Source organism: Calidris pugnax, unplaced genomic scaffold (genome assembly GCF_001431845.1).
Source record: "Calidris pugnax isolate Ruff unplaced genomic scaffold, ASM143184v1 scaffold69, whole genome shotgun sequence".
Taxonomy (NCBI): Eukaryota; Metazoa; Chordata; class Aves; order Charadriiformes; family Scolopacidae; genus Calidris; species Calidris pugnax.
This window is the reverse complement of record NW_015090859.1, coordinates 2400063-2413568: the sequence shown is the minus strand read 5'-3', so window position 1 is coordinate 2413568 and position 13506 is coordinate 2400063. Positions and strand designations below refer to the sequence as shown.

The window sequence follows — 13506 nt, the reverse complement described above, 5'->3', positions numbered from 1 at the left end:
ATAAAAAGGACATCTGTTATGTACAGTTGAAATAAATTTTGCATTTAATAGACTGTGACTTTAATATTTAATTATTACACAGGGGGAAAGGACAGCATAATTTGTAACTTAACACTTAACTTCCTTTTCTCCCCATGCCTCCTTTCTCTCCCTCCCTTCTTCCCGGAGGAATCAAATGCTGAAGTGAAAGAGCTTTTTTGACATAAATGTGTAATCTTCGTTTAATGTAGTTGACAACTGCACGAAATTCAATGTAATGTGAAGTATGTATCTTTCTGTATCTTCTTTTTAAAAGAACTATTCACAGGTATTGCCTTTGATGGGATTTTTTTTCTGTTGCCTCCCTTTCCCCTTAATTGATTTTATTTTGTTTTTCATCATTTGAATTGGTGTATTCCCAAGTAAAAGCATGGGCTGAATTATTAGGGCAATCTAAAACCTACTTTTGCAGGTCCTCTTTATAAACATATTTTTTCTATAACCTTACATATTTTCTAGATCTAATATTACAACATTTTTTTTCTTAAACCAAGAGTATCTTAAGTGTTTCTACTTAAAAGATGCTCGTATTTGAATGAATTTAAATAAAATGATAACCTAATATTCATACTCAAATGTTTGCATCAGAACAAACAAAGTAATCGCCTACTTCTATTAAAAGGTCATCACATTTTTTTGCTATGACTGTAGCAACTCTCGTTTTAGACCTACAGCCCTCTGGTTGGATGGTTTTATATTGGTTAGTGAAATACAGGAAGTTTACTGGAATAACTCTTTTCAAATGTTATCTTAGAGAGATCCCACTTCAGATGGTGTATCTGTCTCAAACTCTTCATTCTGTTCTTATATAACTAATACATATGGAATTGTATGTGTTCCAGTCCACTCTAATTATTTTCATTTTAACTCATCAAAACATTTTAGTGTATACTGCATAGATCTGTTGTCTGAGTCACATGGGGTTTTTTCCTATTTGTGTATCACTATAAGTTAAAAAAAAAAAAAAAAAGCCAAAATACTTCATGCCAAAACCTTTTTTGTTACTCCCAAGAATTTGCAAAAAACTGGTGTTTTTTTATACAGTGAACTGAAGCTTGGCCTGATGTTTGGATTCTGATTTGTTGTTATCTGTAGAAGATATTAAAGGGCTCCCTTTTGACTTTGGCATATCTGTATCATGAAGGATTATTTTGTTCCAATGCTTTAATCTCAACACACATGGAATCTGGGAGTACCTTTTTTAGGATTCTTCATATTAGGACTTCATCAAAAATTCATTGAGAAAGAAGATAAATTTGGCAGGTCTATTTATCCACTTTAGCATTTTAAATACAACTAATGCAGTGAAATACTGAATGTTTTAAATGACAAGTAATTCTTTTTTTTGTCTAATATTTGCTTCTCCAGGAAATTTACCCATCCATACATACTGATGGCTAATGATCTAAACAGTTCTGTGTGCAGATATTTGGTTTTCAGTGGCAAATCAGTCTTTGAAACTCAAAACAATTTTGAAGAGCTTCTTAGCTTATGAAGAGAGCCTAGTAAAATTGGGGAAAAAGAAAATTGTATATTCACAAGTACTGTTTCTAAAATTTGACCTTTATTGTGCTTTATTCCCCTCTTTACCTCGCCTAATCATAATAAAGGTAGGAAAAACTAAAGAACATAGTAATACTTAAAAGCTGTGCAACAGAATCATTAGTGATGGCCTCAAATTATGCCATGCATTTTTTAAAATAAACCACCATCACCACGGGTCTAACTTCCATAGCTTAAATTAGGACCCTCGTAGTCTCTTGAAGATGGCAAACTCTTTGTAGAGTGTCACTGTGGAAGTACCTAGATTGGGCCTTCTCCAGCTGGAGGAAGGAACCCTGTGCTTGATTGACTGGGGGAGCTGGCTTTTTATAGCTGAGGCCCTAAGGTTAGCTGTTTTAAGTAGGTGATGTGAATGTCCACCTCTCTTTTATTGATGGCTGAAGTGGTTCCTGGACAGACAAGGCCTTTGAACACAGGTGGAGACTTAATATCTGGCTAAAGTGAAAAGGTGTCTGAATTTCATGCACCACCTTCTCTTCCTTCCCTCCTGCCTGCTGTCTTCAGATCTGTGCAAAACTTCTGGACTCTTTTCATATGTGTCTGCTTAAAGATTCAGAACGAAGGACCAGACTAATTACCAGTACAGCTCCTTCTCTGAAGCCTGGCTTCTGTCAGGAAGCAGCATGGTACCATATCAACCATTTTTTTAAGGTGTCACGCTCCCTTTGGAGGAGAGTGAGTAAAAGGCTGGGGTTGTGCAGTTATGCTTGCAAACAGGCATCACTGAGAACCTCTCCAGCATTGTCTGTCACTCTAGTTTCTTCCTGTTCTATGCTCCAGTGCTGGGAGTGATGTTTTGCTGGTTTCAGACAGACATAAAGTGAACTTCTGTCATGACATCTTTCAGCCATGTGAATATCCAAACAGATTCCAGTTTTCTTTTTTTTTTTTTTCCCCAGAAAAGCTTACAGCTGCTTGCTGGTGTGGCTGATTGATTAGGCTGGAAAGGGGATCAGACACTGAAAAACTAAAAGCTGTTACCCACAGGCCTGTTCTTGTATCTCGGCTGTTGGACCACATTTCATTAGTGGGTATTACTGAGATCTCTATCCCTGGTCTGAATGCTGGATGGTCTATGTTATTATTATTTTACTCTGGAAGGTAAATTTGCTAAACCTATAACTTAGGGTATGGTATTGGCAAAAAGCATTGTAATTCTCTGTTTTCCACTCTAGGGCTGGGAGATACTAATATTTTAATAGATACCTTTATTGTCTTGATGGAATTTAATTGACGGAAACTCGGTTGAATCTTGATCATAGTATCCAATTTGTTTTGCCTTAAAAATGCAACAAACTTCTCAACAGTGGGGTCATTCTTCCAAGACCCTGGATTTAGGAGTTCCCCATTGAAAAGTTATGGCAATTTACTCAGCCTTAACCTTTGTTTGCTAATCTTAAAGTAATTGTATGGGTTTGTCAAACATGCTTTCTTCTTCCATCCAACTTACTTCCTCCAATACCCCCGCCCTCCCCCCACAAAAAAAAGGAAAAGAAAAAAACAAAAACCCTATTTTGTAAAGCCTTGGATGGGGTTTTTTGGGGGGGGGGTTGTGTTTTTTTGTTTTTTTTTTTTTAAACTAGTACTTCTTGTTGTATTGTCTCAAGGTGATTTGGGGCCAGAGTTATTGAGGGTCAATTTAAACATTGTCTCTTGTCCTGTTTGACTTGGAACGAGACTGAGTAGTTAATAAAATTCAGCATGAAACTTGCACATTTAGGATGGAAGGACGGTAGATATGCCAAACTGAAGTAACTTTTGCTGCTTCTGCACTACTTCATGAAAGTGTGGAATACATCTCAGAGGTGCTTAGGATTATCTAGCTTGCAGCAACTTCTTGGACCATGCTTTTAGTACAACTCTGTATGAAATATCCACTGTGCTATAACACAACCCTCTCTTCACGTCCTAAAGGTGTGCAGGTGTCTCTCTCTTCTGGAGAGAAATGGTTACATAGAGCATAGCCATAGAGAATCTGGTGGAGGCACAACATGCTCCTTAGAGAATATTGCCAAGTGCCAGGAATGAGGTGACTCTGCTTGAAGTTCATTCTAGATATATAATTGCCAAAAGAATGCTTGTAAAAAAAAAAACCCGAAAAACCAAACCACCAAAAGCTGAGCAGGAAAAGCTTCTGGCATAAATGATGCAGAAAAGCAGGACAGTGAAGGAGCTTCCTTTTGCCTTTAGAACTTGACACATCAGGTCTGATGTTTCTGTGCACGTACTCATCTGATGACAGGGCCCTTTGTTGCAGGATAGATGGACTGAATGTTTCTTAACAAGTGCTTGTGGGGCTTAATAAAAAAATCCACAACAAACAAACAAACAAACCAAACCCAAAACTCACAAATAGCAAACCAAGATAAAGAAGGGGGGTTTTGCATGGTACAAACCGTAAGAGCAGTGAGGGTTCCAAGATAAAAACTAAAAGTTGCTTCGCAATGAAGGCAAAGGGTGAAACGTGTGATGTCCTGAATTCCACAGTAGTTAATGTTTTGTGGCACAGGAAGGTCAGTGTTCACAGCAACAGTTTTACATCATGTAAGTGTGTATGTGTACTGTGTGGTCTCCTTGTGTGTATAATGTTGGTGAACATTTTGTTTTTAATGAAATTGCATTCTGTGTCTCAGTAGTATGAAGTGCTATGGCTGTACATACATCAAGATATGCTGGTGCAGACATCTGTTGTACATGCATGTGTGTATATTACTGTACAGCTGGGACATTCTTTTTTTTCTAAAAGCTGTTTCTGCTTTGCAAGGACCCATGTTACTCTGACCAGGCAAAGACAATTGGATGCAGCTCTATTCAGAGATAAATTCGATGCGCTGCTGCGTTTGGTTGAAGGGAGTCATGGGCGAGAGACATGTAGCTGTCCTCTCCCTTTGGTTGGTGTCTCCCTCGGCATGTGTTGGGCTGAGCTGCTCCACATGGGTCCAGAGATCCAAAATGTAGTGACCTGGTAGCAGCTGCTGCCAACTAATTCCTAAAATAACATTTAGCTCGGTGTTCTGTGTTACCTCATGGGCTAATAAAGCAGAGCAGCAACCAATTAACTGGAATAAACATAAGGTGATGTTTTATAATTAGAGATTGACAGCACAAATGGGGAAATGTCCTTGAGCTCCGTATAGAGTTTGGATGTGCTTGTTTTGTAGGTTGTTTCTTCCCTGGAAAATAAGTGGGCGTGGATGGATATTAACCCCTAAAAGATTTCTTCACTCTGTAAGATGAACAACTTACAGCTTTCAAGGACAAGATTCTGTTCTCAAATCTGCAGTTATCTTTATGCCATAAAATTTTGACCATCACGTACTGATACATTAGATCTTCAGTGTCAGTTCAAGGAAACTGGTTTCTTCATTAAGGGACATTTGTCATTGTTTGCTAAAATAGTTTAAATAGCTTTATACATACTGCTGCTAAACTATGATCCCTACAAGCTCGTTGTTCAGAACTCAAGTCTGCAGCTGTTAGGGAAGTTAGTATTTTTCTTTTATGAGCTTGACTTCTTTCTTTTTTTGTGTGTTTAGATGATGTATTTTATCATGAACCATAAAAGAAAAGCACTGTTATCACAAGGCAGCTGACAGGCAGGCACCCTAGTTGTCAGTTCAAACCGTACTAGAATTAAGACATTCCTGGTTAATGAAAGTTGATTGCAAGTGTATCGTGTTTGTTAAAATTGATATCTTGGTTAAAACATGTAAGATCTTTAATGCCTTATCTGCTGTGTTTGAATTCTGAACAAATGCTTAGACAGCTATTTATTTACAGACCTTCTTTAAAAAAATGCTTGTAATTTGTTGCAGCCTAATTAAATAACATTTCTAGAATACATACTTCATGTATGAATGGATGCACATCTCTAAGCTGTAGATTTTTCTGTTCAGAGGTATTTTTTAAGATCTATGTGTACTATCTTGATGTTATAAACTGCAATTATTGTGGAAAATGTTTTGAAGATGTTGGAATGTTTTGAATTTTTATTGCCAAGCCATTAAGTGCTTTTACAAAAATGATATTCAGAGTATATATTTCATTTGGTAAGAATTTATTATAGGACTAAGTAGTCTAAAAAACTATCTGTAAGTGTATATGTATGTATATGTGTGTGCACACATAATTGTGTCATTTATTGTGTTCCAGGGAAAAGGAGTTTTAACTTTTTTTTTTTTGTTCCATCGCTGAATCACTTGATACCACTATTCGGCTAGAATAATAGGTTTAGAGTGGAATTGTTTCTTGGATTTGTATCAGTGTGAGATCAGAATCTGTCCTTGAGGCTTAAAGTCCTGTTACTTAAACATGTCTATTTTTTTCTGGGTCGGCTATGGTGAATTTGTATAGTTTTTACTGATCATTGAATGGTGCACCGTTCGTTGAACAGTGTAACGTCGCCATCGATGATGCAGGAGTAATGTCAGCAGCAGGATAGGAAAGTCAGGCAATCTTTTTGTTGTAAGGCTGTGGTTTCAAATGTGAAAAAAAATTCCTCAGTAACTTGTGTGTGGAGGGAAGGGGGAAATAGAAAGTGATACACCTTGGTCATGCAGGTGTATCACGCAGTGAATGAAATAATCTTTAAAATTCCCCAGCAATATTTGTGAGTTGCTCATTTTTTAATTTGTTTTTACAATAGGTTCCCGTAAAGAATCAGCTCCTCAAGTCCTGCTTCCAGAAGAAGAAAAAATTATTGTAGAAGAAACTAAAAGTAATGGTCAGACTGTTATAGAAGAGAAGTAAGAGAACACTTAATGATGGATTAAAACAGTAAACTTTGCACTCTTCTTCCTCCTCCTGTCTCCCATTATATTAATGTGTGCATGGTGTATATGTGGTAGGTTACAGAGCTTTTTGGAGTATGCTGTCAGTCCTTTAAGTGCAGTTGGCCTTCATTTAAATGCTTGTACTCTGATTTCTTTGTCTATGCTATGCAGTTTACTCTTTCCGTGCCAAGTGATATGTTTTATTTGTAAATCGCTTCTCCAAGGGCTCTAGGTTTTCAATATTAAGCTGGTGTCATCTTTGTAGTTAGTGTGTGGCATCATAGGTGTATGTTGGAAATGAAATACAATTCTGTTACAAAAAGCTGCAATATAGAAACTAGTGTAGGTCTGTATGTGCTTGAGAGGTGTATCCTATCACAGAAGCTGGTAATAGGTCCTTGCTTTACTGAATATACATCAGGATAACAGACAAATTTTTTTAACACAAGTTTGAAATTAGCTATTAGCTGTGGGGTTTGCATGTTTTTTTTAAATGCATTTCATTTAACGGTTTTGTCTAACAATAGATTTAGACATGTATTTCTGAAAACTGTTGTAACTGATCATCTTTTTTCATTTCAGAAGCCTTGTTGACACAGTATATGCATTAAAGGATGAAGTACAGGAGTTAAGACAGGTTGGTAACTTGCTACGTTTATAGCAACACGGAGAATGGAAAGATGGAAGGCTTATTATAAAAAGTCAATATGGCTTGTAAGTGCTTGATGCACTTTGACAGGAATGAACTTGGAATTTTGGACTAGATTTAAAAGCCCGAGATTCACTGTTAAAAGTAAAAGCACTTTTAAAATGGACCGATTTGACAAAAAAGCACCCTCTCTTCTGCTTGTCATCTGTCCTTGGCCGAGATTCACTGTTAAAAGTAAAAGCACTTCTAAAATGTACCAATTTGACAAAACAGCACCCTCTCTTCTGCTTGTCGTCTGTCCTTGAAGCACCAGCTTTGAGAAAAGTGTTAAGTATCTTGTCTCTGAGGTGACTTTCTAAGTGGTTTAATTTATTTTTGGATGTTACTGGATTGAATGTGTTTGGAATACAACTTGTGAAATGTTTAAAGCATTAAGCAAATTCATTTCTGCTGTATCACCAGCAAAATAAGCTTACAGAGACTATGAAATAGTATTTGCTCTTGGAATGGATAATTTTAATAGTAGAACTATCTGGCCCTCTTTAGGCCTTTATTAACAGTCTTTCAGTAACTGAAACACCTCTTAAGAATTGGTGCTAAAAACATCTCTTAAAACCTTGGGAGATGAGATGTCTTATTGTGTCGCCTTTTTTTTAATGATGACTTCAGTTTGGCTTAGGGTGGTGCTGTGTGACATGGGGAAATTGTGCAATATCTCACCTCAGTTGCTGGTATGGAAGTTGCAGCTGATGTTTTAAGCTTGTTTTAAGTATCCAAAAATGAATCGTTTAAAAATATCTTTTTTCTTTTTTTCTTCTCGTCAGGGCACAGCATGTTAATGTTGGTGCATGTACTCATTGCTTAATGTGTAGGCAAAAAAGCATTGAATTATCCTCATGTTTCACTATTTGAATTTGCTACCTGACCTTAACAGATCTGTGACTCGGGAAGTCATATAGAATCTCCTCTGTTAAAGTAAAATAGATTTGTATTCAAATTACTATAGATTTTGGGCTATAAACATAAACTCAATAGATTTGTATTCAAATTACTATAGATTTGGGGCTATAAACATAAATTCTCTATTTGCCTGTAAGCATGCCAGTATTTCTAAGGAAGTGGTGCATGTTCCTTGAAATAGGACAGTTGGCATCTTAATTACTTAATTTTTGCCGTTTTCAACACGTAATGCGTGTGTATTCCAGGTTTGATGTGAATTTGACAGTCTTTTTAAAAATACAGTTCACTTAATATAGGCAGCCATCATAGCCCACTAGTATTTCTGTGGCCTGGCTGCTTTTGCACAAAGGACAAAGGCCTCACTGAGGCCCTACAGATCCCTGTGTGACCCTAAACAAAAAGTCACCTTCTTCTGAACTTCTAGCAGCAGCTCTCTTTTCTTATGCCTTTCCAAATAGATAGTCTTTGCAGAATCTCACATCTTCCAAGGCCAAGACCTGTTAAAACCCAGGTTCATTGTCTTGTATATCAGGAATCTCAGCTTAGAAGCGTTTAGTGGTCTGCTGCTGTGATGTGGCCAACTGGAGAAGTGACACAAATAATCTCTGAGCTGGGATGGTCCCAAGTGACCAAGGGCTTGCTTCCAAGGGTGGAGGCTCTCTGGGAGTACAGTAGTGCACTGGCTGGTGCAGACACAGGTTGCCTGTTGGTGAGAGTTACCACGCAAAGTGGGATCCCTCCCATAGCAGCTTCCACAGGTTATTCATCGCTGTTTCTCCCCAGGCACTACACTTGAATAGTAGAGTCCTGAATTGGCAGTGAATAAATGAAAAGGAAACGGAATTAACTCTGTGCCTACAAGAAGAGAACGAAATTTGAGTTTCTCAACAGACTTCAGGAGGGAATAGGGTTGAGGAGAAGGCAGCTGTTGATCCAATCCTGTTTCTAAACGTGTCTATAAATGACAGACGATGGGAGTCCAGTGGGACCTCTGGATTGCAGACCTGTGTTTTGTTAAACACCCATAAACCTGTTGTCTTGGGGCCTTAAGATAATGCTGTCTTATCTTCTGGTTGCTTCCCCGCTGTTGCCAGCGTCAGCTTGGCCCTGTACATGATTGAACAACAGAAGCATTACTGCAGTTTGGTCAGTGACATCCTTACAGTCCTGTTTGTCCGTGGTATTTCAGTAGTACCCGATGGTGCTAAATATTGAGAACTGACTCATTAATATACATGAGGAGTGGTGGTGCTCCTGGAAATTCAGACTTCTCTTAGACTGTTGGTAGTCAGCTGTCTGGTTTAAAATTTAGTCACAAAACATTTTCCAGAGAACATAATGGTTTTCAAGATACTCCTTTCAACTATTTACTTTCTTAATGAAGCAAGTTAATTTGCATTAAGTTTTAAGAAGCTTTTCTGATTGTTGAACTAGTTGTAATCACAGGAGGCTCTTAGAGGGGTATTTGTTCTACTTATTGCTCCATTTCCCTTCTCCATTAACAGTAAATATATTCTACTGTTCATTGATCAGATTTGAGCAGAAGAATTCAAGATTATTGGCCATCTGTTGCTGGCACTTGCTTTATAAGTATAAATAGGAAATAGCTCCGTTTCCATTTGGTGATTTTTGTTGCATTGTGTGAAGCTACTGTGTGTAACTCATGAAATTTTAATAGAAGTCTTTGCTTTTGAACACCTAATAGCAGTCTTACTGAGAAGAGCCTTCAGAATTTGTGATTGACAATGTATGTGTGATCAGAAAAGATCTGTTAAGAAAAAGAAAATGAGCCAAAACCCCAAATGAACCAAAAAAAATAAACCCAACAAAAAACCAAACCAGTAATATTTCTCTCTCTATTAAACAGGATAACAAAAAGATGAAGAAATCACTAGAAGAAGAACAAAGAGCTCGCAAGGACTTGGAGAAGCTTGTTAGAAAAGTTCTAAAGAACATGAATGATCCGTCTTGGGATGAAACCAACTTATAACTAATTTTTTTCTTTTTTTTTTTTTCCCTTTTTCTTTCTATTGAAAGACCAGTTGTAAAACTGAGCTGGGAAGCCTTCTGACATTAGTCAGTGTTGCATCAAGAGCACTACAAAACAGGATTTAACTGGATCTAGTGATTTCTTGCTCTGAACATGTAGAAACAGTCAAGCCATTTACTGAAGCAATCTGTACTTTTAAGTGTGGAGACCGTGGATCCTGAACTCTACTAAACCTAATTTGTTTGCATCTAAATTACCTCATTTTGCAGAAAGTGCAGCACCTGACTAAAAGTCCATGTTTTTCAGTGGCTTTTTAATTAAATATATATTTTTCTTGTAAATATCTGTAATTTTGAATGCATATGTGATTGATGTATCAGGGCTGATATGTTATTTTTTTTCTCTCTTATTATTATAATGGTCACAAGTGTTAGAAATGAGGGCAGTACTGTCTTACCTAAGAAAGGTCAGAGTTCTTTGTGGATAATTATGGATTTGTTCCAAATTACCTGCTCATCACACATGCAAATTTAAAAAAACCTGTTTCTCCCATTGACCACTGTATTTAAATCCTTTACTGTTATTTATGTCTGTGCATACATTTTTAAACAGTTTACAATTCTTTGAGAACAGTATTAAAATACAGGAATTTGTTTCTTGACAGTAGAAATCATTTTTAACAAAAGGAATGCCCATGATTTCTGTTCACGTACACTTGTTTGGCAGACTAATCTGTTGTGCTATGGCCACCAGAAGACTGATGTACTTTGCCTGCTTTTTATGACTGTGATTTTTAGGTGTTTATGTACTACATTTTCTATTGTCGTGCTTAAACATACAGCTGGCTGATAATTTAATAGATCATACGGTTTGGTAAAGCAAAAAAAAAAAATCAATCTAATCCAGAATTTTGTGAATAAATTGTTGCTATTTATATTTTATGGTCACAACAATTAAATTTGAGCTAACCAATGTGCATAAGACACGTGGGCTAGGCCAAACTTCATTCAGAGCTTTGTTTTTTATACCACTATGTCAGACTCTCTGTTTGGAATTCCCAGGCTGAGGCAGCAGAGTCCTTCCTTTCCCATCCTGTTTTTGTAGCATGTTGTTGGTTTCTGTCCTACTAGGATTTAAATGGAAACAGATCTGGAAATAAGATTATTTTTTTTTAAATCATATTGTAATTCATAATTTGCACTGCTGACAAATTTGAAAATAGATAAATGAACATTTATTCCCTAGTCTGATAGGTGCAATTACTGCAATCCTTTCTTGTATTTAAAATAGGAAATGCTACATCCCTGCAAATGGTGAGCTTCAGTTGGAGCACTTAAAATACTAGTCCCATGAAAGCTCCTTGTGAGTGTTTCACTGATTTCAGCAAAATTTGGATCAAACTCCAGACAGTGCAATTTTCTGAGGGGTTTTTCTTCAGTTGACAGTCAGAAGTGCAGGTATAGCACAGACCCGAGTCGCACCTTTTGTCATCCTGATGCTAGTGCCCTTTAACTCCTGTTAAGTTTAATGCTCAGACTTGAACAAATGTTTATATGAACTTTAATGAGTTGGAGCCAGGACAATTAGGGTGGTAGGAATTGTCATGCACACTTTGAATCTAATGAAATGTCTATTTTTAAAGCTATCCACTTTTTTCAGCCAAGAACAGCTTTTTTAAATAGGAAAGAATGTCAATGATTACATACTTAAGGAACAATTCTGTGCGAATGGATACTGAAGATTCTCAATAGACGATTAGTTGTCTGATTTAAAAAGCTGAATATATTTGTAGGTATTTTAATTTGCGTTCCTACAATTATAAATGTCTTCCTTTTAGTTTTAAAAGGAGCAGACTGGATAGGAAAACTAAAAAAAGTCTACAATATCAATTATATATTCACAGAACTTTAAATTTATGATAATTTTTGATACCAAAATCTTTTTGTTGTTTGCAGTTGCACAAAAATGTAGACTGACATTTATAATTATCGTAGTATTTAGAAAATACTCTTGCTAAAAGCCTAAGTGATACTAAACCCTGCAAATTCATAGCATCGTGGCTAAATTTAGATTTGGGAATGCTAACATTTTAACTTTCTGACATTCAGGCTATTTTCGGAGTGAATTTTAATTTCCAATTGAGCGTATGGGAAAGGACATTCCAGAGGAAGAAGTAGGAAAGGAAAACGTGAATCTTAGCAGTATTTAGCAAATTTTAACTCAGGAACAACTTCCGTTATAACAACTTGTTTTACATGATATTGTAAAGAGTGGCGTTGCTTTGTAAATTTGCTGACTCTTAGTACCTGTGATTATTATCATTTCTGACAGTACCCCTAGACTGACATCTAATGAACATGCCTTAAACACTGGGATTAAGCAGTTGTTAAATACGACCGGGACTTAGGGACTGATTTTATTCAAGGTGGATTGGGACGATGATTCTTTTTTCTTAAAAAAATAGGTAACTCTTGTCTCTAGTGCAGAGCGTGAGCTTCAGGCTTTTGGGAACCAAGGAATATCTGAACTTTTTTTCTTTGACAATTTGTTATACTGTATATAGATTGTAAATTTCACCGTGGACTTTCTGAATTGTTGGAAACTTTATATAAGCATGGATAAATGGGGCACTGTTTATTTAACCTATTAAAGGGTTATTTCTTTGCTCTCATCATTTAGGGATGAGGAGATGAAGCCATTTCTTATCCTATAGATGTGAAGCACTTTCAGTTCTGAACTGTCCAAAATGTAGCATAACATTTCTCTGTACTTACTGATGTATGTGTGTTTGTCTCACCATGTCATGACATCTTAAAGATTAAACAATTGACCGCCTTTGTATAAACCTTCTTAATGCCAATCATTTAGGGAATTTAGAGTGTTTGTTTACGGTGTCTGTGGAGAACTCAACTTTAGTTTAGGTGTCACAGTAATATTCTGGTATCGACTACTAAACTGTTTATGCTACATTGTTGTAATTAAACCATGATTTTTTTTCCCCTAGCCTATGAAGTGTTACATTTCATCTAATACATGGGCTATGAGCTTAAAAAGGAAAATTCCCTTTTTTTTTTTTTTTTTGCCTGTCATATAAATAACATCTTCTATTTAATAGTTGGTATACTGTATTCAAAGGGCCTTTTCGTAGTCTTTTATAACAGCAAATTGATGCCTGGAAAACAAAACAAAGCAAGGGTTTGTTTAGAGGGGTGAGAAGGAGGATCCCAACCCTCTTGCACTGAGGAATTTTCGCTTTGGCAGCCTGACCTGTGAGGGTAATGTAAGAGATGCAGGAGATCAAAGGCAGAAGATAATGAACGGGAAGGAAGCAAGAAACATTAGAAAATCAAATCCCTGCATAACTGAGTAAATAAATACTTGCCTACATGCATGATTTATCTGAATAGACTTGAAATCTGTGATAAGTGTGTATTACAGTCTTTACTTGGCTGTTGCCACATGAAATTGGAGGGGTGGATTTTTATGGTAGGAAAATCGTTAATGTTGCTTTATGCAGGGTGGTAGGATGGGTA

General features: G+C 36.7%; 1 protein-coding gene across 5 annotated transcripts in view; it reads left to right on the top strand.

Annotated features, from left to right (window-relative positions):
- ARHGEF7 (Rho guanine nucleotide exchange factor 7) overlaps positions 1–12976 on the top strand; it is a 138187-nt gene extending 125211 nt beyond the window's left edge. For 4 of the 5 annotated variants that reach the window (XM_014944127.1, XM_014944126.1, XM_014944125.1 and 1 more), the window contains 3 exons: positions 6248–6347; positions 6957–7011; positions 9851–12976. In XM_014944127.1, the coding sequence (XP_014799613.1) occupies positions 6248–6347; positions 6957–7011; positions 9851–9973 (278 nt within the window). In that variant the 3' untranslated portion in view covers positions 9974–12976. Of the gene's footprint in view, positions 6348–6956; positions 7012–9850 lie in introns of all 5 variants that reach the window. The other variant, XR_001412281.1, reaches the window with a different exon arrangement.
- Positions 12977–13506: the final 530 nt, after the last annotated feature.